Genomic DNA, 14435 nt, shown 5'->3' on the forward strand with positions numbered 1-14435 from the left:
GGGCGGGTCTGAGGCTGACACCGCATCCAGGTAGCGCTAACCCTGCACCTGCTGCCCGGTGAAGAGGGATCCCCTCCACCTTCCCCACACCCTCCTCTAGGGGCCTTTCCAGAAATAAGAACACGGTCTACCAGTGATGGCACAGCTGAAAAACGTTCCCCACAGGATCCATCCAGTTGCTGCAGTGAAGACGGGTGGGACAGCTACTCCAATTCCTTTACAACACTCTGGTTTCGGGAAAAAATTTGATCATGCAAATCTCAAGTGACTCCGGGATATGGGAGGAACCAGCATGTGTGTGTGTGTGTGTGTGTGTGTGTGTGTGTGTGTGTGTGTGTGTGTGTGTGTGTGTGTGTGTGTGTGTGTGTGTGTGTGTGTGTGTGTGTGTGTGTGTGTAGGGGGAGGAACCAGCATGTGTATGTGTGGGAGGGCAATTTGCACACAGGGCCCAGGAGCCCAAGGGGCTGTGCTGGCTGCCGGTGACATGAGGACCCACGCATGGGCCTGGGCTCCAGATCTCATCTCAGTTGAGCTCTTGCTTCAGCTCAGCTCTTGCCTCCCCATCCTGGAGATCTTGGATGGCAAGGGGCCAGAGGGGCAGGACCCCACCAAGGGAGAAGCCACCTGCAGGCTGAGCTCTCTGCGGACCAGCCCGTGAGGATGGGGTCTGCAGTCAGACCCTCCAAGGAAACCTCTGGAGCCGGAGGGACTGCGTGGAGCACACTGGGCAGATGAAACCCATCATGGAACTCCTGCATGGCAGGCTTCTGGGTGGACAGAGGGGGGACAAGGCAGGCTGACAAGCTGGGTGTGAGGGAAGAGCTGCCAAGCAGCAACCCTTTGAAAGCAGGATGGGACATGGTGATTATGCACATCCCCGCAACCCCTCCCACACCTGCATGTGTTGCCCTCCTCGGCATGTTCAGTCCCAAGTGTCCACAAAGCCAGCAGGGTGGGGCGGACACCCTCAGAGCCAGCCAGCAGCCGACCCTGCCCTGGCCTCTGCCACTGAGTGCGGGAGCCGGTGGACACCCCGGCACGGTGCGGCCGTCGGCACATTGCTCACCAACCACGTGCTGAGCCAGGAACTGCATGCTCTCTGAGGCTGCCCGACGACTGAGCACACGTGAGACATGGCAGCAGACGTGGGGGACACACGGGCCTCTGGAGAGTTGAGTTAACCGGCTCTGCAGTTAAAACGTTAATTGGTAGAGGAGGGGTGAAGAATGAAGTGACAGAAGACTTGCTAAATGGGTATTGTTTATTAAGGCTTGTATTCTTCTAGAGAAAGTTACCGATGTCGTCCGAGACTCCGCACAGGCGGTAACGGTTCAAAGAAAGTGACACGTTCTAAATACAAGTCTAAATAAAACAGTCTGCACTGTGACTCGGAGGGCCTGCCGAGCACACAGTTTTCAGAAGCACCTGCATTCTGCATGGAAGGCCCTTTGCTCGAATCGTGTGCAGTGAGCGTGAGGCAGGCGTGCACACCACGTTCATGCTCTAACTCCCATGGCGAGTTCTTCAGTGGCCCCTCATTCCATAAAACATGACAGCAAATTAAGTTTCTAAAAGATTTGTTGTTTTGCCCATTCAACAGGATGAAGGAACGTCTAGACCCCACAAACTGAGCTTTACAACCGGCAGCATCATCCATCACACCCATCTGGACTACCAGATCTCACATTGAAAGCTCAGTATGATTGCTATAAAAACGTGAAACAGCTCAAGGACTCTCCAGTGAAGAAAAGGGGGACGTCAAATGGTCTGCACACAGAAGGAACCCCTCCGCGCCCAGCCTGTGGTCGCCTCCGACCAGGAACGCAGCAGATCCCAGGCACACATGGAGGCAGGAGGCAGGTGCTCCAAGAAGAGAGCAGGTTCACCAAACTTTTGAAAAACTGAAATTTATCCTTCTGCCTAGTAGATGTCAAACGGGCAGATGAGCATCTCAGACAGATAACAGAAGAAATGGCTAAGCAGCTGAACAAGTCGGTCATCAGCCTGTGGACTTCAGCATCCTGAAGGGAAGCAAATTTAAAACACAACACGCAAAATGGCAGACAACTCATGGTGTCTTATGTTCAATATTAAAGCAAAAGGGGTGAGAGACAAAAGGTCTCACATAAAGATGTTAAATGACTGAGAATATAAGAATAGGAACATAATGTTCCCCCCAAATAATAAATCTTTGGGATGAATTAAGTTTTTGTTTTTAAGAATACTTAACATTTCGCCTTAGGTCAGTGTGATTGATAAGCTGACAAAACATAGTCCTTTATTAGTGAGTTCTACAATACTATATGATACATAGAAAAAATACAAATGAATGCAGATTCATCTGGGCGAAAATAAACTACAAAGGACATAAAGATGTGAGCAGGCGAGCACTGCATGAGGCCAGCAGAGCCGCCGCCGGGAGACAGCACCAGGCACACGCCCTCCAGCCGCGCAGCCCCACGTCAGACGGCACGAGAGCCTGCTGAACCCTCACTGCTTGTTTCGACTCTGCCGTTCCTGTAAGGAAAGGAGAAAGTGTAACACACGGGCCTCCGCGCACACAGACAATCTGCCTCCAAGTCCAGGTGCTGTGGCCAGACCTGGACCCTGCTCCCTGCTTGGCCACCACCCATGGCAGCTCCAAGCTTCGGCGTTCTGGCCACTTGGGCCAGGCACCTGATAACTGCCGACATGCGGTGACACCTGGGCAGGGAAGGCTCCTCTGGCCAGTTTGCTTCCTACTGCCCACAGGACCACCTTTCCCAGGGCGGGCGTGTGAGTAGCCTGTGAACACAGTTCCAGCCCTCCACGTCCCCATGTCCTCCCGCCTGCTGAAAGCCATCTCAGGCTCTCCTTACGATATGCCACTTGACTCGACTGCAAATATGGCAACGTTTCCTGCTGCCCCCCCACCCACTGCCCCTCTCGATAGGATGAAGCTGGGAAAGGACCCTGCTGGGCAGAGGCTGGTCAATGACGCAACACCCAAACAATAAAGAGTCACTACACACATACAGTATAATGCAGTAAAAACAGTCTCTTTTGCTAAAACTGACCTCACGTACCTTCAGGTTAACAAGACCCCAATTCCCTGGTCCCCCATGTCCCCACCCAGGGCTGGTCAACCGCAGGAGCACCTGCCGTACTTTTCGTACTGTCCCCTTGTCCCGAAAAAGCCCCAAAGTATGTGGGTAAGCAGGCAGGCTAGTGGACAGCTACGACTCCAGGAATTAACTGTGCCTCCCACCCTGATCTCTGACCTGGAAACGCTAGGAGTTGTGTGTCCTGTACCCTCCTAGAAAGAGCCCAGCTCCTGCCACTCCTGGACAGCAAGGCTGGACTCTCTTCCGAGTTCAAAGTGGCTGCGGCTGAAGTGATGCTGACAAGGGCGGGCTCCTCCCACAGCCCCGACTCCTCTAACCATGACAACGACCACCACCTTGAGACTGGAACAGCCCCTTCTCAGACCAAGCCCAACAGAGGCCAATCGCTGCCTCCTCAGCAGAGGCTCAATCCTGACCCTCCATCTCTGCCCAGTTTTCCATGGAATCGCTATGTCTGCAGAGCTGACCACAGGCTGCAGCCAGTCTGGTCGTATGAGGAACTCTCCAGCTTGATTCTGTCACTTAAAACCTGCACTATTTTAAGCGCTCTAGGGAGTAGCCATCTCTAGATTTAAAGCCCAGAGGCTTGCACGCCTGGGTCTGATCCAGCTGCCATGAGACCAGGTGCTTCCCAACAAAGCCAGCCCGCTTTCAGATGGATAGCTGAGGTGCAGGACAGCGGCACGCCTGTCCAACGGCAAGTGCATCTTACCTTTCAACACAACACGTCTCTAAGCATCACAATCATTTCAAACACCAGCTGATAAACAAAAAGACTACCTGAGAATCTCCAGGGTGGGCTTCCTGGTGGTGGTTGCCCTACCAGCAAGCTCAGATGTTACGAGGGAGCTGCTTCCACCCTCATCTTGGTCACGTCTTTTTTAAGGACACACCCAATTCTTGCCAGGAAATCAGTGCCAGCTGCCAACTCCAGAAGGAACCACAGGGACAAGGGTCCTGGTAGATACAAGACCCACCCACACTCTTCCACGGCCCACCGAGCCCAAGAGAGGCCTGAGATCTCTCTAGGACAGCAACAGGTTGGGGTTCCAGGACGTGAATTAACCTAGCACTGACCCCTGTGAACAAAGGTGGCTGGCTCACGGTGCCTGCTTCTGCAGTACCCCTGCCGCAGGGGGAGGGACAGCCCAGGGAAGCCTCCCAGCAAAGCCAGAGGACAGCCCTGCTGAAGAGGCTCCCAGAGGAACAGCTGGAAGCCATGGGCCCCACGGGTCTGGGTCTGGGCGGCTCCTCTGTCTACCTGTTCCCGACATGCAAGCACATGACCACGAGGCAAGTTCCAGGACAGAGGTACCTCACACAGCCACAGGGCAGGGCGGAAGTCTACCCCTCGGCTCACTATACCATCAGAACCAAGGGCCACAGCGCGTGAGACACACGCAGAGCCAGCATCTGGTCACCAGGGGCTTCAAGTCTCGTGAGTAAGACCTACATCTTATCCAGGCAAATTCAGCATCTCCGCGTTTCATTTCATACCCACTTCACACTAACTGAAAGCAAACAAGACATCTCTCTTCCGCCCCAAAGAGGCAGTGCGACCAACCTGTTTCCAAAGCTTTGTGGGTGGTCAGTCTGTGTAACTTCCAAACTGCTACCAGCACTGTGCTTTATGTCCTATTTACAAGCCTTTGTCAGAAAACACTCAGGACACTGAATTCCCAGATGGGCAAAGCATCTTTTTAAAAAAAAAAAACAACACAGAAAACTATAAAGGATTGAAAATCCACCTATTATCAACTGATATTTCATGAAAGAAAAGACATTTTAATACCAAAGAAGCAGGAAGAATCTCAGGCTCAGCTCTTAACACAACGGCTCTACCAGGTGTGCCAGTGCCCTGTCCTCCCCATTTCTGGGCCGGTCTCCCACCAAGCAGACTCAGCCCATGCGCTGGCACAGGAGGTGGGGACCCACTCAGAGACCAGTTCAAGGGTCTTGGTTGTGCTTCCAGACACACACACTCCAGTTATGAACTGTCTGCATCCCAATCTCCCCTGCCCACTGCTTGTTAGATGGAGCAGATTCATGTTTCCAGAAACTGCAGCATACTGGGTTTTTAAGACAGAATAAAGCAGGAGCCACTTCTAGACTGGAGTGTCCCCACTGCTGAAGGCCACGCCCAGTTGGGCCTTAGTGGGAGCACCTGGCCCAGCAGCCTCGCCTGTCCACCCTGGGGACACAGAATTCTAAGTGTTCCAGGCTGGACAGAGACTGGGAAGCCCTGTTATAACGAGTCACCCAAGTCCTCTACAACAGAGGCTGCGACCCATTGTTTCTGAACAATTGGCAAGGACCCAGGTGCTGTGGCAACAGCTGTTTAACATCCGTGTTGGGCCAGGGACCCCGCCCAGCCAGGCTCACCTTACGCACCACCTCCTCCTCCTCCTGGCGCCTCTCATAGTGTGAGAAGTCATCGAAGATGGAGGTGCTGTGCCTGTAGGAGGCGATGATCCGCAGCACCTGCCGCGCCTTCTCCAGGGGTACCTCCTGGGTGTCACGCGAGTTGGTGACCGGCTTGTTGTCATTGTTTTCCAGCCGGATGTGCCGCAGCTGGCTGTTGGGCACGTCCTTTACGAAGATCCACTTCACGTCAAACTTGCCCTTCCACTTGTCCTGGGACCAGACCCCAGCGCTGGTGCCGTAGTCCACAGGCGACTTCATCTCGGCCACCCCGCAGAAATGGCCGCTGCCATTGACGCTGAAGAGCAGGTAGACGGGTCCCTTGCTGCCCAGGGCACGGAAGGCACTGTCCAGGCGCCGGTTGCCATGCTCTGTGCTACACCAGAGCGAGTACTTGATAGAACGGTGCACGTCATCCTCTGAGTAGCTCTTGATGATGAACACGCGCCCGCTCTTCAGGTTCCAGTCAAACTCCTTGGGGTTGTAGCTGTGGGCGGCTTTCAGTTTTTCTAGGACGGGGTGGGACTCTGCGCTCGGGGTCGTGCTGGGCTGAGCGCTCCCAGAGGAGTTACTGTCGCTGCCGGGGCCCCCGGTCTGCCCGAACGCCGCATTTCTGCTACGAGGGGCAACCCAGCGGGTCTGGGGCAGCTGCTGGGGGCCCGTGTGCTGTGGTGGGACCGGAAGGGGAGGTTGGGCGGGAAGAGGCTGCATGGCCGGCTGGGGCTGGGGGGCCACCGAGGAGGCTGGAACCTGCTGGGGGGCCGGGGCTTTGGGCACAGGTCCCTTGTTGTCCCAAGTACCAATGTCCATGTTATGTTTAATAGGTGGCGGGGGCAGCGCCCCCCCGATGGCAGGCCCGCTCTTGGCCTTCATTTTCGGCTGTGGTTTAGCAGGTTTGCTGGCAATGGCAGCCCATGAGGTCGGCTTCGACACTGGCAAGGGCACATTCGTCCCACCGTTGCCAGAAAGGATGCCTGTCATGGCCACACTGCTGACGACCGACCCTACCGTCTTGACTGCAGAGGTGGTGACGTCCCCAATCTTCAGGCCCACCATGCCCTGCTCCAGGCTGTTCATTCCTGGTGCCTTGTTGAGGGTATCACCATGAAAGCCTGTCTGTCCGTCCACAATCGTGCCACCCAAGGAGCTTGGTGGGTAGGTGTAGCTGTTCCCGTAGGCTGAACTCTGAGCCTGCTGACCCTGAGACCCACTCGTCCCCCAGGCCGAGAAGGCAGGGTTTTCAGGGAAGAAATTAAACCTGTGCTGGTAGATGTTGCTCCCCAATCCCCCAGGCTGCCCGAAAACAGCATCATGCATGAAGTGGTGGTCTCCGTTACTGAGCTGTCCGTAGGTGGTGAGGTAGGGGATTGGAGGGTCCCCTCCAGTAGACCACGGTGCCTCGTTGAGGGAATAGGGGAATCCGATGGATGGCGGGTAATAGCTGGACAGGTAGGGGTCGGCCATGGAGGGATAACTGTTACTCTGTGAAAACAAGCACGGGAAGAGTTAGGCTGTGAAATGGCAGAGACACTGCCACACCGAGCACGTCTGCTTCAGCGCAGGTGTGAGCAGCACACAATGGGAGCCCGGGCAGGACACAGAGGGCAAACACCCAGACGACCCACGTGGCCACCCAAACACTCAGGACCACTTGTCATGATCATGACTTGAGTCAGGAGACATCCCCCGCCCCGCCACTACTTTTAAGAGTGACCACTCACAGGAAGCAGCCTGAGGAGCAGGTCTCTGTCCTACAGCAGTAACGCTCAAGCAGGACACGGGCAGCACAGGCAGAGTGACGAAGTGCTCGAGAGGCAGCAGGCGCTTCTAACAGCAGCCAGGACGCTCGCTAATGACGCGCCTGGATGGATACCTTTCCCACTCTCAACCCTCAGGACTCCTGCCCCTGTCAAGGGCCGCCCCAGAGACCCCTCCACAGGCTTTTCTGGACATCTGCCTGGACCTCCAACCCTGAGCCCAAAGAGGTCTGGCCCCCTCAGTCTCCACTGTTTCTTGGGCAGGCTCTCAGAGGGGACCCAGCTATGGGGGATGGGCAAGTCTCCATAGCGTCTCCACATGCCAGGGTCCCCTTTACTGGGAGAGCTGGGCTCTGAACCAGCCCTGCCTGACCCCTCCTGACACTGTATGTCCCCACAGGACCACGGGGCACAAGCAGGCTGTGTGCAGTGATCTCCAGCACTGGGAACTGCATATATATTTTCTTTCCCATCTTACTGGCAGCCCAGTCCCACATCAGCCAGATCTCCTTCCAAACTCTGAGAGCAAGGCAGCAGAGTAACAGGTGAGGCTGCTGGGATCAGCAGGGAACCTGCGGCGCCCTCCTCGCTGTGGTCTGCATCCCCTCCCCACAAAGATGGGGCTCGAGGCCTTCAGTACATGGTGCTTAGGCCAACTGTCCAGGCTCCAGGTCACAGGGCAACTGAGCTGTGCTCGCTCCGTGAGCCGGGCTATGGGGCCAACCAGGGTTCAGGCTGCTCGTGATCACCCCCGCCCCTTGGAAGCCCGTCTAACTGTGGCCTCAGGCTCTACAGACACGCTCCCCAGCTGGGCTCCTAAGACAGCAAACACGCTGTCTGCTTAGTCAGCCATGCAACCCAGGTCAGGAGGCTCAAGCTTACCTGCCAGGGACATGGGTGCAGAGACCAAAGGGATAAAACAAACTGCCCACTTCCTCTGAGCACACTAACACATCTGTACAGCTGTATCACTGGTCTAGTCAAAGGAGCAGTACAGAACAAACTCTTAAGGAGGACTCAGGTAAAACCACCCTGACGACTGCTTTCACACATGAGACATCTAATTATAGCCTCTGTATAATTCAGGGCCTCAAAAAAGGAAGGCTGGCAGGTCTTCAAGGCAGAATTAGTCCAGTAATGGGAGAAAAAACACCCCTATGTGTTGGACTCTTAGGACACCTCCTCGTGACCAAATCTAAAGTGATAAACAAAATGGACACTCCAAACAGTATAAACTCAGAGTCGTTGACAGTCAGCCCCAGGCAACCTTTTTTCAAAACCCAAACAGTAAAACACAATAAATCCATAAATTAATTCTACAATTAGGAGTTATTTTATACTTAAAACTTAACCACGTTAGGAAAAAGAGTCTCTCATTCTCAATGACCAGAATCACCTTTTTAAAAGTTGAAATGTTTGACCCCTATATCCACTTTGTTGAGAAGAAAGAAATTCTGAAATTACTCAAATGCTTTAAGTTTCACAAACGATACAGTGACTCAACCATTACAGTGACCAAAAGACGGGACTGGAGGGGAAACAGAAAGGAGCCTCCAGAAGCCCAAGACACACACACCACCTGCGGAGCATGCTGAGGAGCATTCACACAGGGACAAGCCAGCTCGACCTCGCAGGATGGCGTGTGAGAAACAGCGACATGAGTTCTCGAGGTGATGCCATGCTGATCCCACAGTGGAGGAACACCCCCAGCACTTGAGGGGCTCTGCCCACATCTCATCAGAGGACACGACCAACGGCAAAGCTTTTGAAAAGGTTCCCAAATGGGTCTACACTGACTCCCAGTGAATCGGCACTAGCACTTGGAACGAGTGAATTCACACAACATTCTTTTCTTAGGAGGCGAAAGTTTCTCATTACACCCAGAACAACTGAATTATTCAAGAGAAAAGTGAAAAAGGTGACTTTCCTCCTTTCTGTCAGCATCAACACGAGTGGGGACGCTGCTGAGTGTGCCAACAACCAGATGCTCGAGTGAAGACGCTGAGCCCCGGGACCCTCTCCGTCCACACACTCGGCCCTCTGTTAGCCGGTAGCACTCACACCAAACTCAGAGGCACTGTCTCCAAAACTCTGAGCAGGAATTTTCTGGGTCCTTTCAGTCCTTCCTTACCTTTCAGAGGTAAAAACAGAGAACCGGAAAGCAGGAAGGCCCTGAGAAGGGCAAAGTCAGGACGATCTGGTAGCCCCAGAAAGTGAAAGTCGCTCAGTGTGTCCAACTCTTTGTGACCCCATGGATAATACAGTCCACGGGCTTCTCCAGGACAGAATACTGGAGTGGGTAGCTGTTCCCTTCTCCAGGGGATATGCCTAACCCAGGGATTGAACGCAGGTCTCCCGCATTGCAGGCAGATTCTTTACCAGCTTAGCCACCAGGGAAGCCCAAGTATGCTGGAGTGGATAGCCCATCCCTTCTCCAGCGAATCTTACTGACCCAGGAACTGAACCAGGGTCTCCTGCCTTACAGGCAGACTCTTTACCAGCTGAGCTACCAGGGAATCCCCAGGGTCCCACCCAAAGCCTCTCATCCTCGCTCCTGGGCCCCCTACCCCAGTCCTGCTGTCCTCCCCTGTGCTTTCTCTACCCTCATCGTTTCCAAAATACTGACTGATGAGTATTTCAAGTCACAGAAGCAGATCCAGAGCTGCTACATAAGGATGCTCCTTGAGGCCATTAGGAAGAAAAACACACCAGAAGCAGGAACCCCGAGCCTTTCTGAGGAAGGCAGACCTACTAAAGCGCAGGTACAAGTCACCTAACTCAACTGACAGGTGTGCTTTTAAATGTTTTCCAAATCATTTGAAGCCTTAAGGCTTCACAAACCAGAAAAACAGTGTCTCCAACTGGCTACCGCACACCACGTCTGGGTTAAAAAAAGGTAAGAAAGCATCACAAGGCTGATGGATATGCCCACAACCTTGCCTTAGCAACAGCTCCACAGGTGCACATGCGTACCAGGGAAAGGTCACATAGAAAACCGCCTTCTTTAAACACATACAGCTCATCTCATGTCAACACCACCTCAGTAAAGACTGAGCGCACAGACGGGAAGTGGGCACTCACTGCTCCTGGCCACAGCGATCACCACTCAGGCCTCCTCATTAGCAGCCTGGAAGGATATAGCAGCAGAGCCCACATCTAGAGGAGGGATTCTTGATGGCATCACAGCCCTGGTGAAGAAAGGAGTGGCACACACAGGACCCATGGACCCTGCTGCATGCTGTGAGAGGTCCTGCCGCTCAGTCCACAGCCTGGCTCTGCCACTGGGCACAGCAGAACCTCTCTGGCCCTCACGGTCTGTGTCCCTAATATGAAAAGGCCAGGAAAACTAGGATCTAAGAGCTCTCCTGAGTGGCATGCTTCCTACACAATTGGGCATTTCTGGACAGTCTACTTTCTATCAAGAGTTTTCTCAACAGAGTCCCTCTTAAGTGATGTGCTGTCTAGTCATCTTGCTGAGAACAGCACATCTTAACATGCAGAATGAAGGGGCTATTTTTTAAGTGTCCACTGACAGCACCAACCTACCCCAGTCTTTCCAATGGCCTCCCCAGAGTAAGACAGCTGGGAGTACTCCACTGACATCGGAAAGTCACCTACTCAAACATCCCTGGTGGTCCAGTGATTAAGAATCCGCCTGTCAATGCAGGGAACATAGGTCCAATCCCTGCTCTGGGAAGATCCCACATGCCACAGAGCAACGAAGCCCGTGCACCACAACCATTGAGCCTGTGCTCTAGAGCCCGTGAGGCACAACTACTGACCCCATGTGCAACAACTACTGAAGTCCACACGCCCCAGAGCCCATGCCCCATAATAAAAGAAACTACCGCAATGAGAAGCCCACACACCGCAACAAAGAGTAGCCCCCGCTTGCTGCAACTAGAGAAAAGCCCACATGCAGCGATGAAGATGACCCAGAGCAGTCAAAAATAAACTTTAAAAAAAAAGGAAGCCATCTACTCCTTTTAAAAACATCCTACCTTATGAAACTTTGTTTTAAGTGAAGCAACCTCCTCTCCTGATATTTTTGGTTAAAATTTAATACATAACACTGCTGGAGCAAATCATGCAAGAGAAATAAGTTTAAGTCTGCTCAACTTCCTGCCACGCCTCTGGCTGAAAGGCCATCACAGAGCAGTCCCTTGTCCTGCAGAGAGGAGGGGTGGGTTCTCCGGGATGGGGTGGGGTGGGGTGGGGTGGGGTGTGTGTGGCCCTCAGCCTCTGTCCTGCCAAGTGGAGCAGGAAAGAGAATGGAGAAAAGCCCTAAGACACTCCAGAGAAGAGCAGACAAGCAAGGAAACAGGCAGCCTAGCTTCATTCCACAGGAAAGAGGCAGAGCCTCATTTTATTTTAAAGCAAACATACACCATGCACTTTAAAAGTGACAGATGTTTTGTTTAAACTTGAACTCAAACTGACCTAGTGGTTTTAGACAGGACAACACAGCCCCCCAGAAGACACCTGTGACATTTCTGGTTGTCACACGGGATAGCATGCAGATACTAATGACATTTCATGCATGCAGGCCCAGGAGGCTCCTAAACATCCTACAGTGTGCAAGACAGCCCCCCAAACAGAGCACTTCAATCCACAATCCCCTTACTGCCAAGGCTAAGAAAACACCTAAGAGAACGGATGGCTACAACCCATTAGGTACTGCCTTGAGCTCTAGGGGCGCCCTGTAGTCTCACCCTGCCCACAACTCTGTCAGGAGTCACCTCTTCAACTGTCTAGAGAAAAGTAAGCAAGCAGAGAGGGCAAGCCATCAAGAAAGTGTCCCAGTCAGCAGTGGCATGAAGAACCCAAAGATGGAGCCTCACTTCAGAGTCCTGCTCTAGCTGCTCCTAGACCAAAATTCCAATCGCTCAGAACTAAAAAAAAAAAGTCACTGGAAAGCTTCAGAGAACTAAGTGCCGCTCCACTTTGTCAAACGCAATGCCATCGTTGACCCAGCAATGCTGAGACCGACCAACTAGAATGCCGCATGCCTGCCAGCCCCGGTGGGATGTCATCTCCTCCAGAGAGAAGACCAGCTTCACTGCGCTCATGCCCCACCTTCCATGCGATGCTGCTCTTCAAAACAAGCCTTTGTCAGTGTCTTACTTTACCTTTCGTATTTTATAGTCTGCATCTCTGTTGTTCAGGATGATAACATCAGAAATAAGTAGTAAAGGTGTATTTACTTTTCCAAAACTCAGGTGAAATAAATGCAAATATGTTATAAAAAGATAAACTCACCTGGTTTGACTGTCCAGAAAGGTAGGGCTCAAAGTCATTGTCATGAACGGTATCCTTCTGATGCAAAGAACCATTTTGTACTGCAAGAAAATTTGGAACATATTACCTTTGAATTCTTAAAACGTTGCTTTTAATCATGGAAATTGGAAAAAGTCAAGTTTATGTCCATCAACTTCTAGAAATTGCTTTTACTTTAAAAATGGACGCAGACATTCAGAATTGATACACAGTTAATTAGAAAAGTGATACAAAACTTTCAATAACTTAGATTACGATTTTTATGAAAATTAATTGGAATTTGGTAGACACTAACAAAACAGAGGTACAGATGAGATAATGCCAGGAACTCATAACCCGGTTTTGGTAAAGGTGATGCATTCAAAGGTCTTTGTATGCCCCGCGAGGAGTGGGGAGTGAGGCTGGGAAGCTGTAATTGGACGTCTCTGAACTATTATCTGGCTGCACTTTTACTTTCCACTGTCACCACACTCAGCCAGGAAAGGAGGGGAAGGTAAGAAGTGCTGGGCCTTCTCCAATCTCCAAACGTGATAACCCTATTTGGTTACACCCGAGGCACACACACCCCGGTTCAAAATAGTCTATGGAGTAAACATGAAGCGTCACCAGTTTTCCCAGGAGTGAGTTTTAGGGGTGGACCCCAAGCCAGACTATCCCAAGAGATTACAAGACACTCAAAAGACAGAGGCTTCAACTACTGGGGTAAGGCGCCAGAGTACAGGGCCAAGGGGCAGCCCCACGCCTGGGGTCACAGACAGGAGGGTCGCTCAGCCCCTGGCCTCCTTCCCTTCCCCCCGCCACTACCCTGAGGAAAGAGGGAACTACGAAATTACTCTCTCCGTCGATTTACTTACTTCTTGAAAACTCCCTGTTTTTGACCTGTTTCGTCTCCCTCAATATCAAAATCCGAAGTTTTCTCTCCCTGAAGCTGAGGAAGGAAAACTCCGCGGTCCTGGCCGCCGCTTCGGAGACCTCTCTCTCTCCCATACACGTGCACCGGGTCTCGGCGAGCGCCGCCCCCTCCGCTCCCGAGCCCCTCCGCCCCGGTCCCTGGCTGCCGTCCCGACTTCGCTCACCTTTATTATCTTGTCCTTTTGTTCTCTGATTCGCCGCAGGCCGGACATGCGAACGGACAGCACCCGGGGAGAAGAAACACAACTTATCCACGAGAACCCCTCCCGGCGGGCGACGAGCTCCGGCCCGAACCGGTCCGTGGCCCTAGACGACGGCGCTCCGGTCCCATGACCCCAGCCCGACCCCGCGACCCAGACCCCGGCTCCGTGAGCGGCCCCCGCGACCCCGCCGCCCGGCCCCGCGACCCCGGTCCCGCTACTACCTGGGGGTCCACGCTGGTGGCCGACATGCTTCATGAACAGCCGGCGCGGCGCGGGGCCAGGGCGCCCGCCGGCTCGGGCCTCCCCGCGAGGCCGGGCCTGTCACCCGAGCTCTCGCGGCCCCGGGCCCGCCGCCTCCTCCCGGGGCGCCGGCCGGCCGGGCGGCGGCGGCGGCGGCTGCCGGACGCGCGGGCCGCTCGTGGGCAGGCGCGAGGCGGCTAGCGGGACGGGACGCACTGACGAGGCGCCGACTCCAATGGCGGCGGCGGCAGGGGCAGCGGCGGCGACGGCAGCGGCAGCGGTAGCAGCAGCGGCGGGGACCAGGCGGCGCGACGTCAGCTAGCGCGGGGCAGGCCGGGAGGTCGACGGGCAGCCACGCGCCGCGCCTGCGCGCTGCCCCCCGGCGGGACGGATCTCGCGCCCTGGTCCCAGTCTTGCGCAGCGGGATGGGGCAACCCCTGGCAGTAACATGGGCATGTCCTGGAGCGCCGCGGGCCCAGCCCCGCAGGTGTGCACCTGTCTGGCCTCGCTACCGCAGCCAC

The 14435-nt window shown here is 54.0% G+C and overlaps 1 protein-coding gene across 2 annotated transcripts; it reads right to left on the reverse strand.

The window, feature by feature from the left end:
* Nucleotides 1-1247: 1247 nt before the first annotated feature.
* On the reverse strand, nt 1248-14063 carry YTHDF1 (YTH N6-methyladenosine RNA binding protein 1). 2 transcript variants are annotated; one of them, XM_025263835.3, is made up of 5 exons: nt 13896-14063; nt 13636-13660; nt 12542-12621; nt 5487-7007; nt 1248-2517 (listed from the first exon to the last, which is right to left on the reverse strand). In XM_025263835.3, the coding sequence occupies exons 1-5, from the start codon at nt 13920-13922 to the stop codon at nt 2491-2493; spliced, it is 1680 nt and encodes a 559-aa protein (XP_025119620.2). In that variant the 5' UTR covers nt 13923-14063; the 3' UTR covers nt 1248-2490. The 2 variants fall into 2 exon arrangements, with proteins under 2 accessions (XP_025119620.2, XP_025119621.2); XM_025263836.3 differs by lacking the exon at nt 13636-13660.
* Nucleotides 14064-14435: the final 372 nt, after the last annotated feature.

This window comes from Bubalus bubalis, chromosome 14 (genome assembly GCF_019923935.1).
Source record: "Bubalus bubalis isolate 160015118507 breed Murrah chromosome 14, NDDB_SH_1, whole genome shotgun sequence".
Lineage (NCBI taxonomy): Eukaryota > Metazoa > Chordata > Mammalia > Artiodactyla > Bovidae > Bubalus > Bubalus bubalis.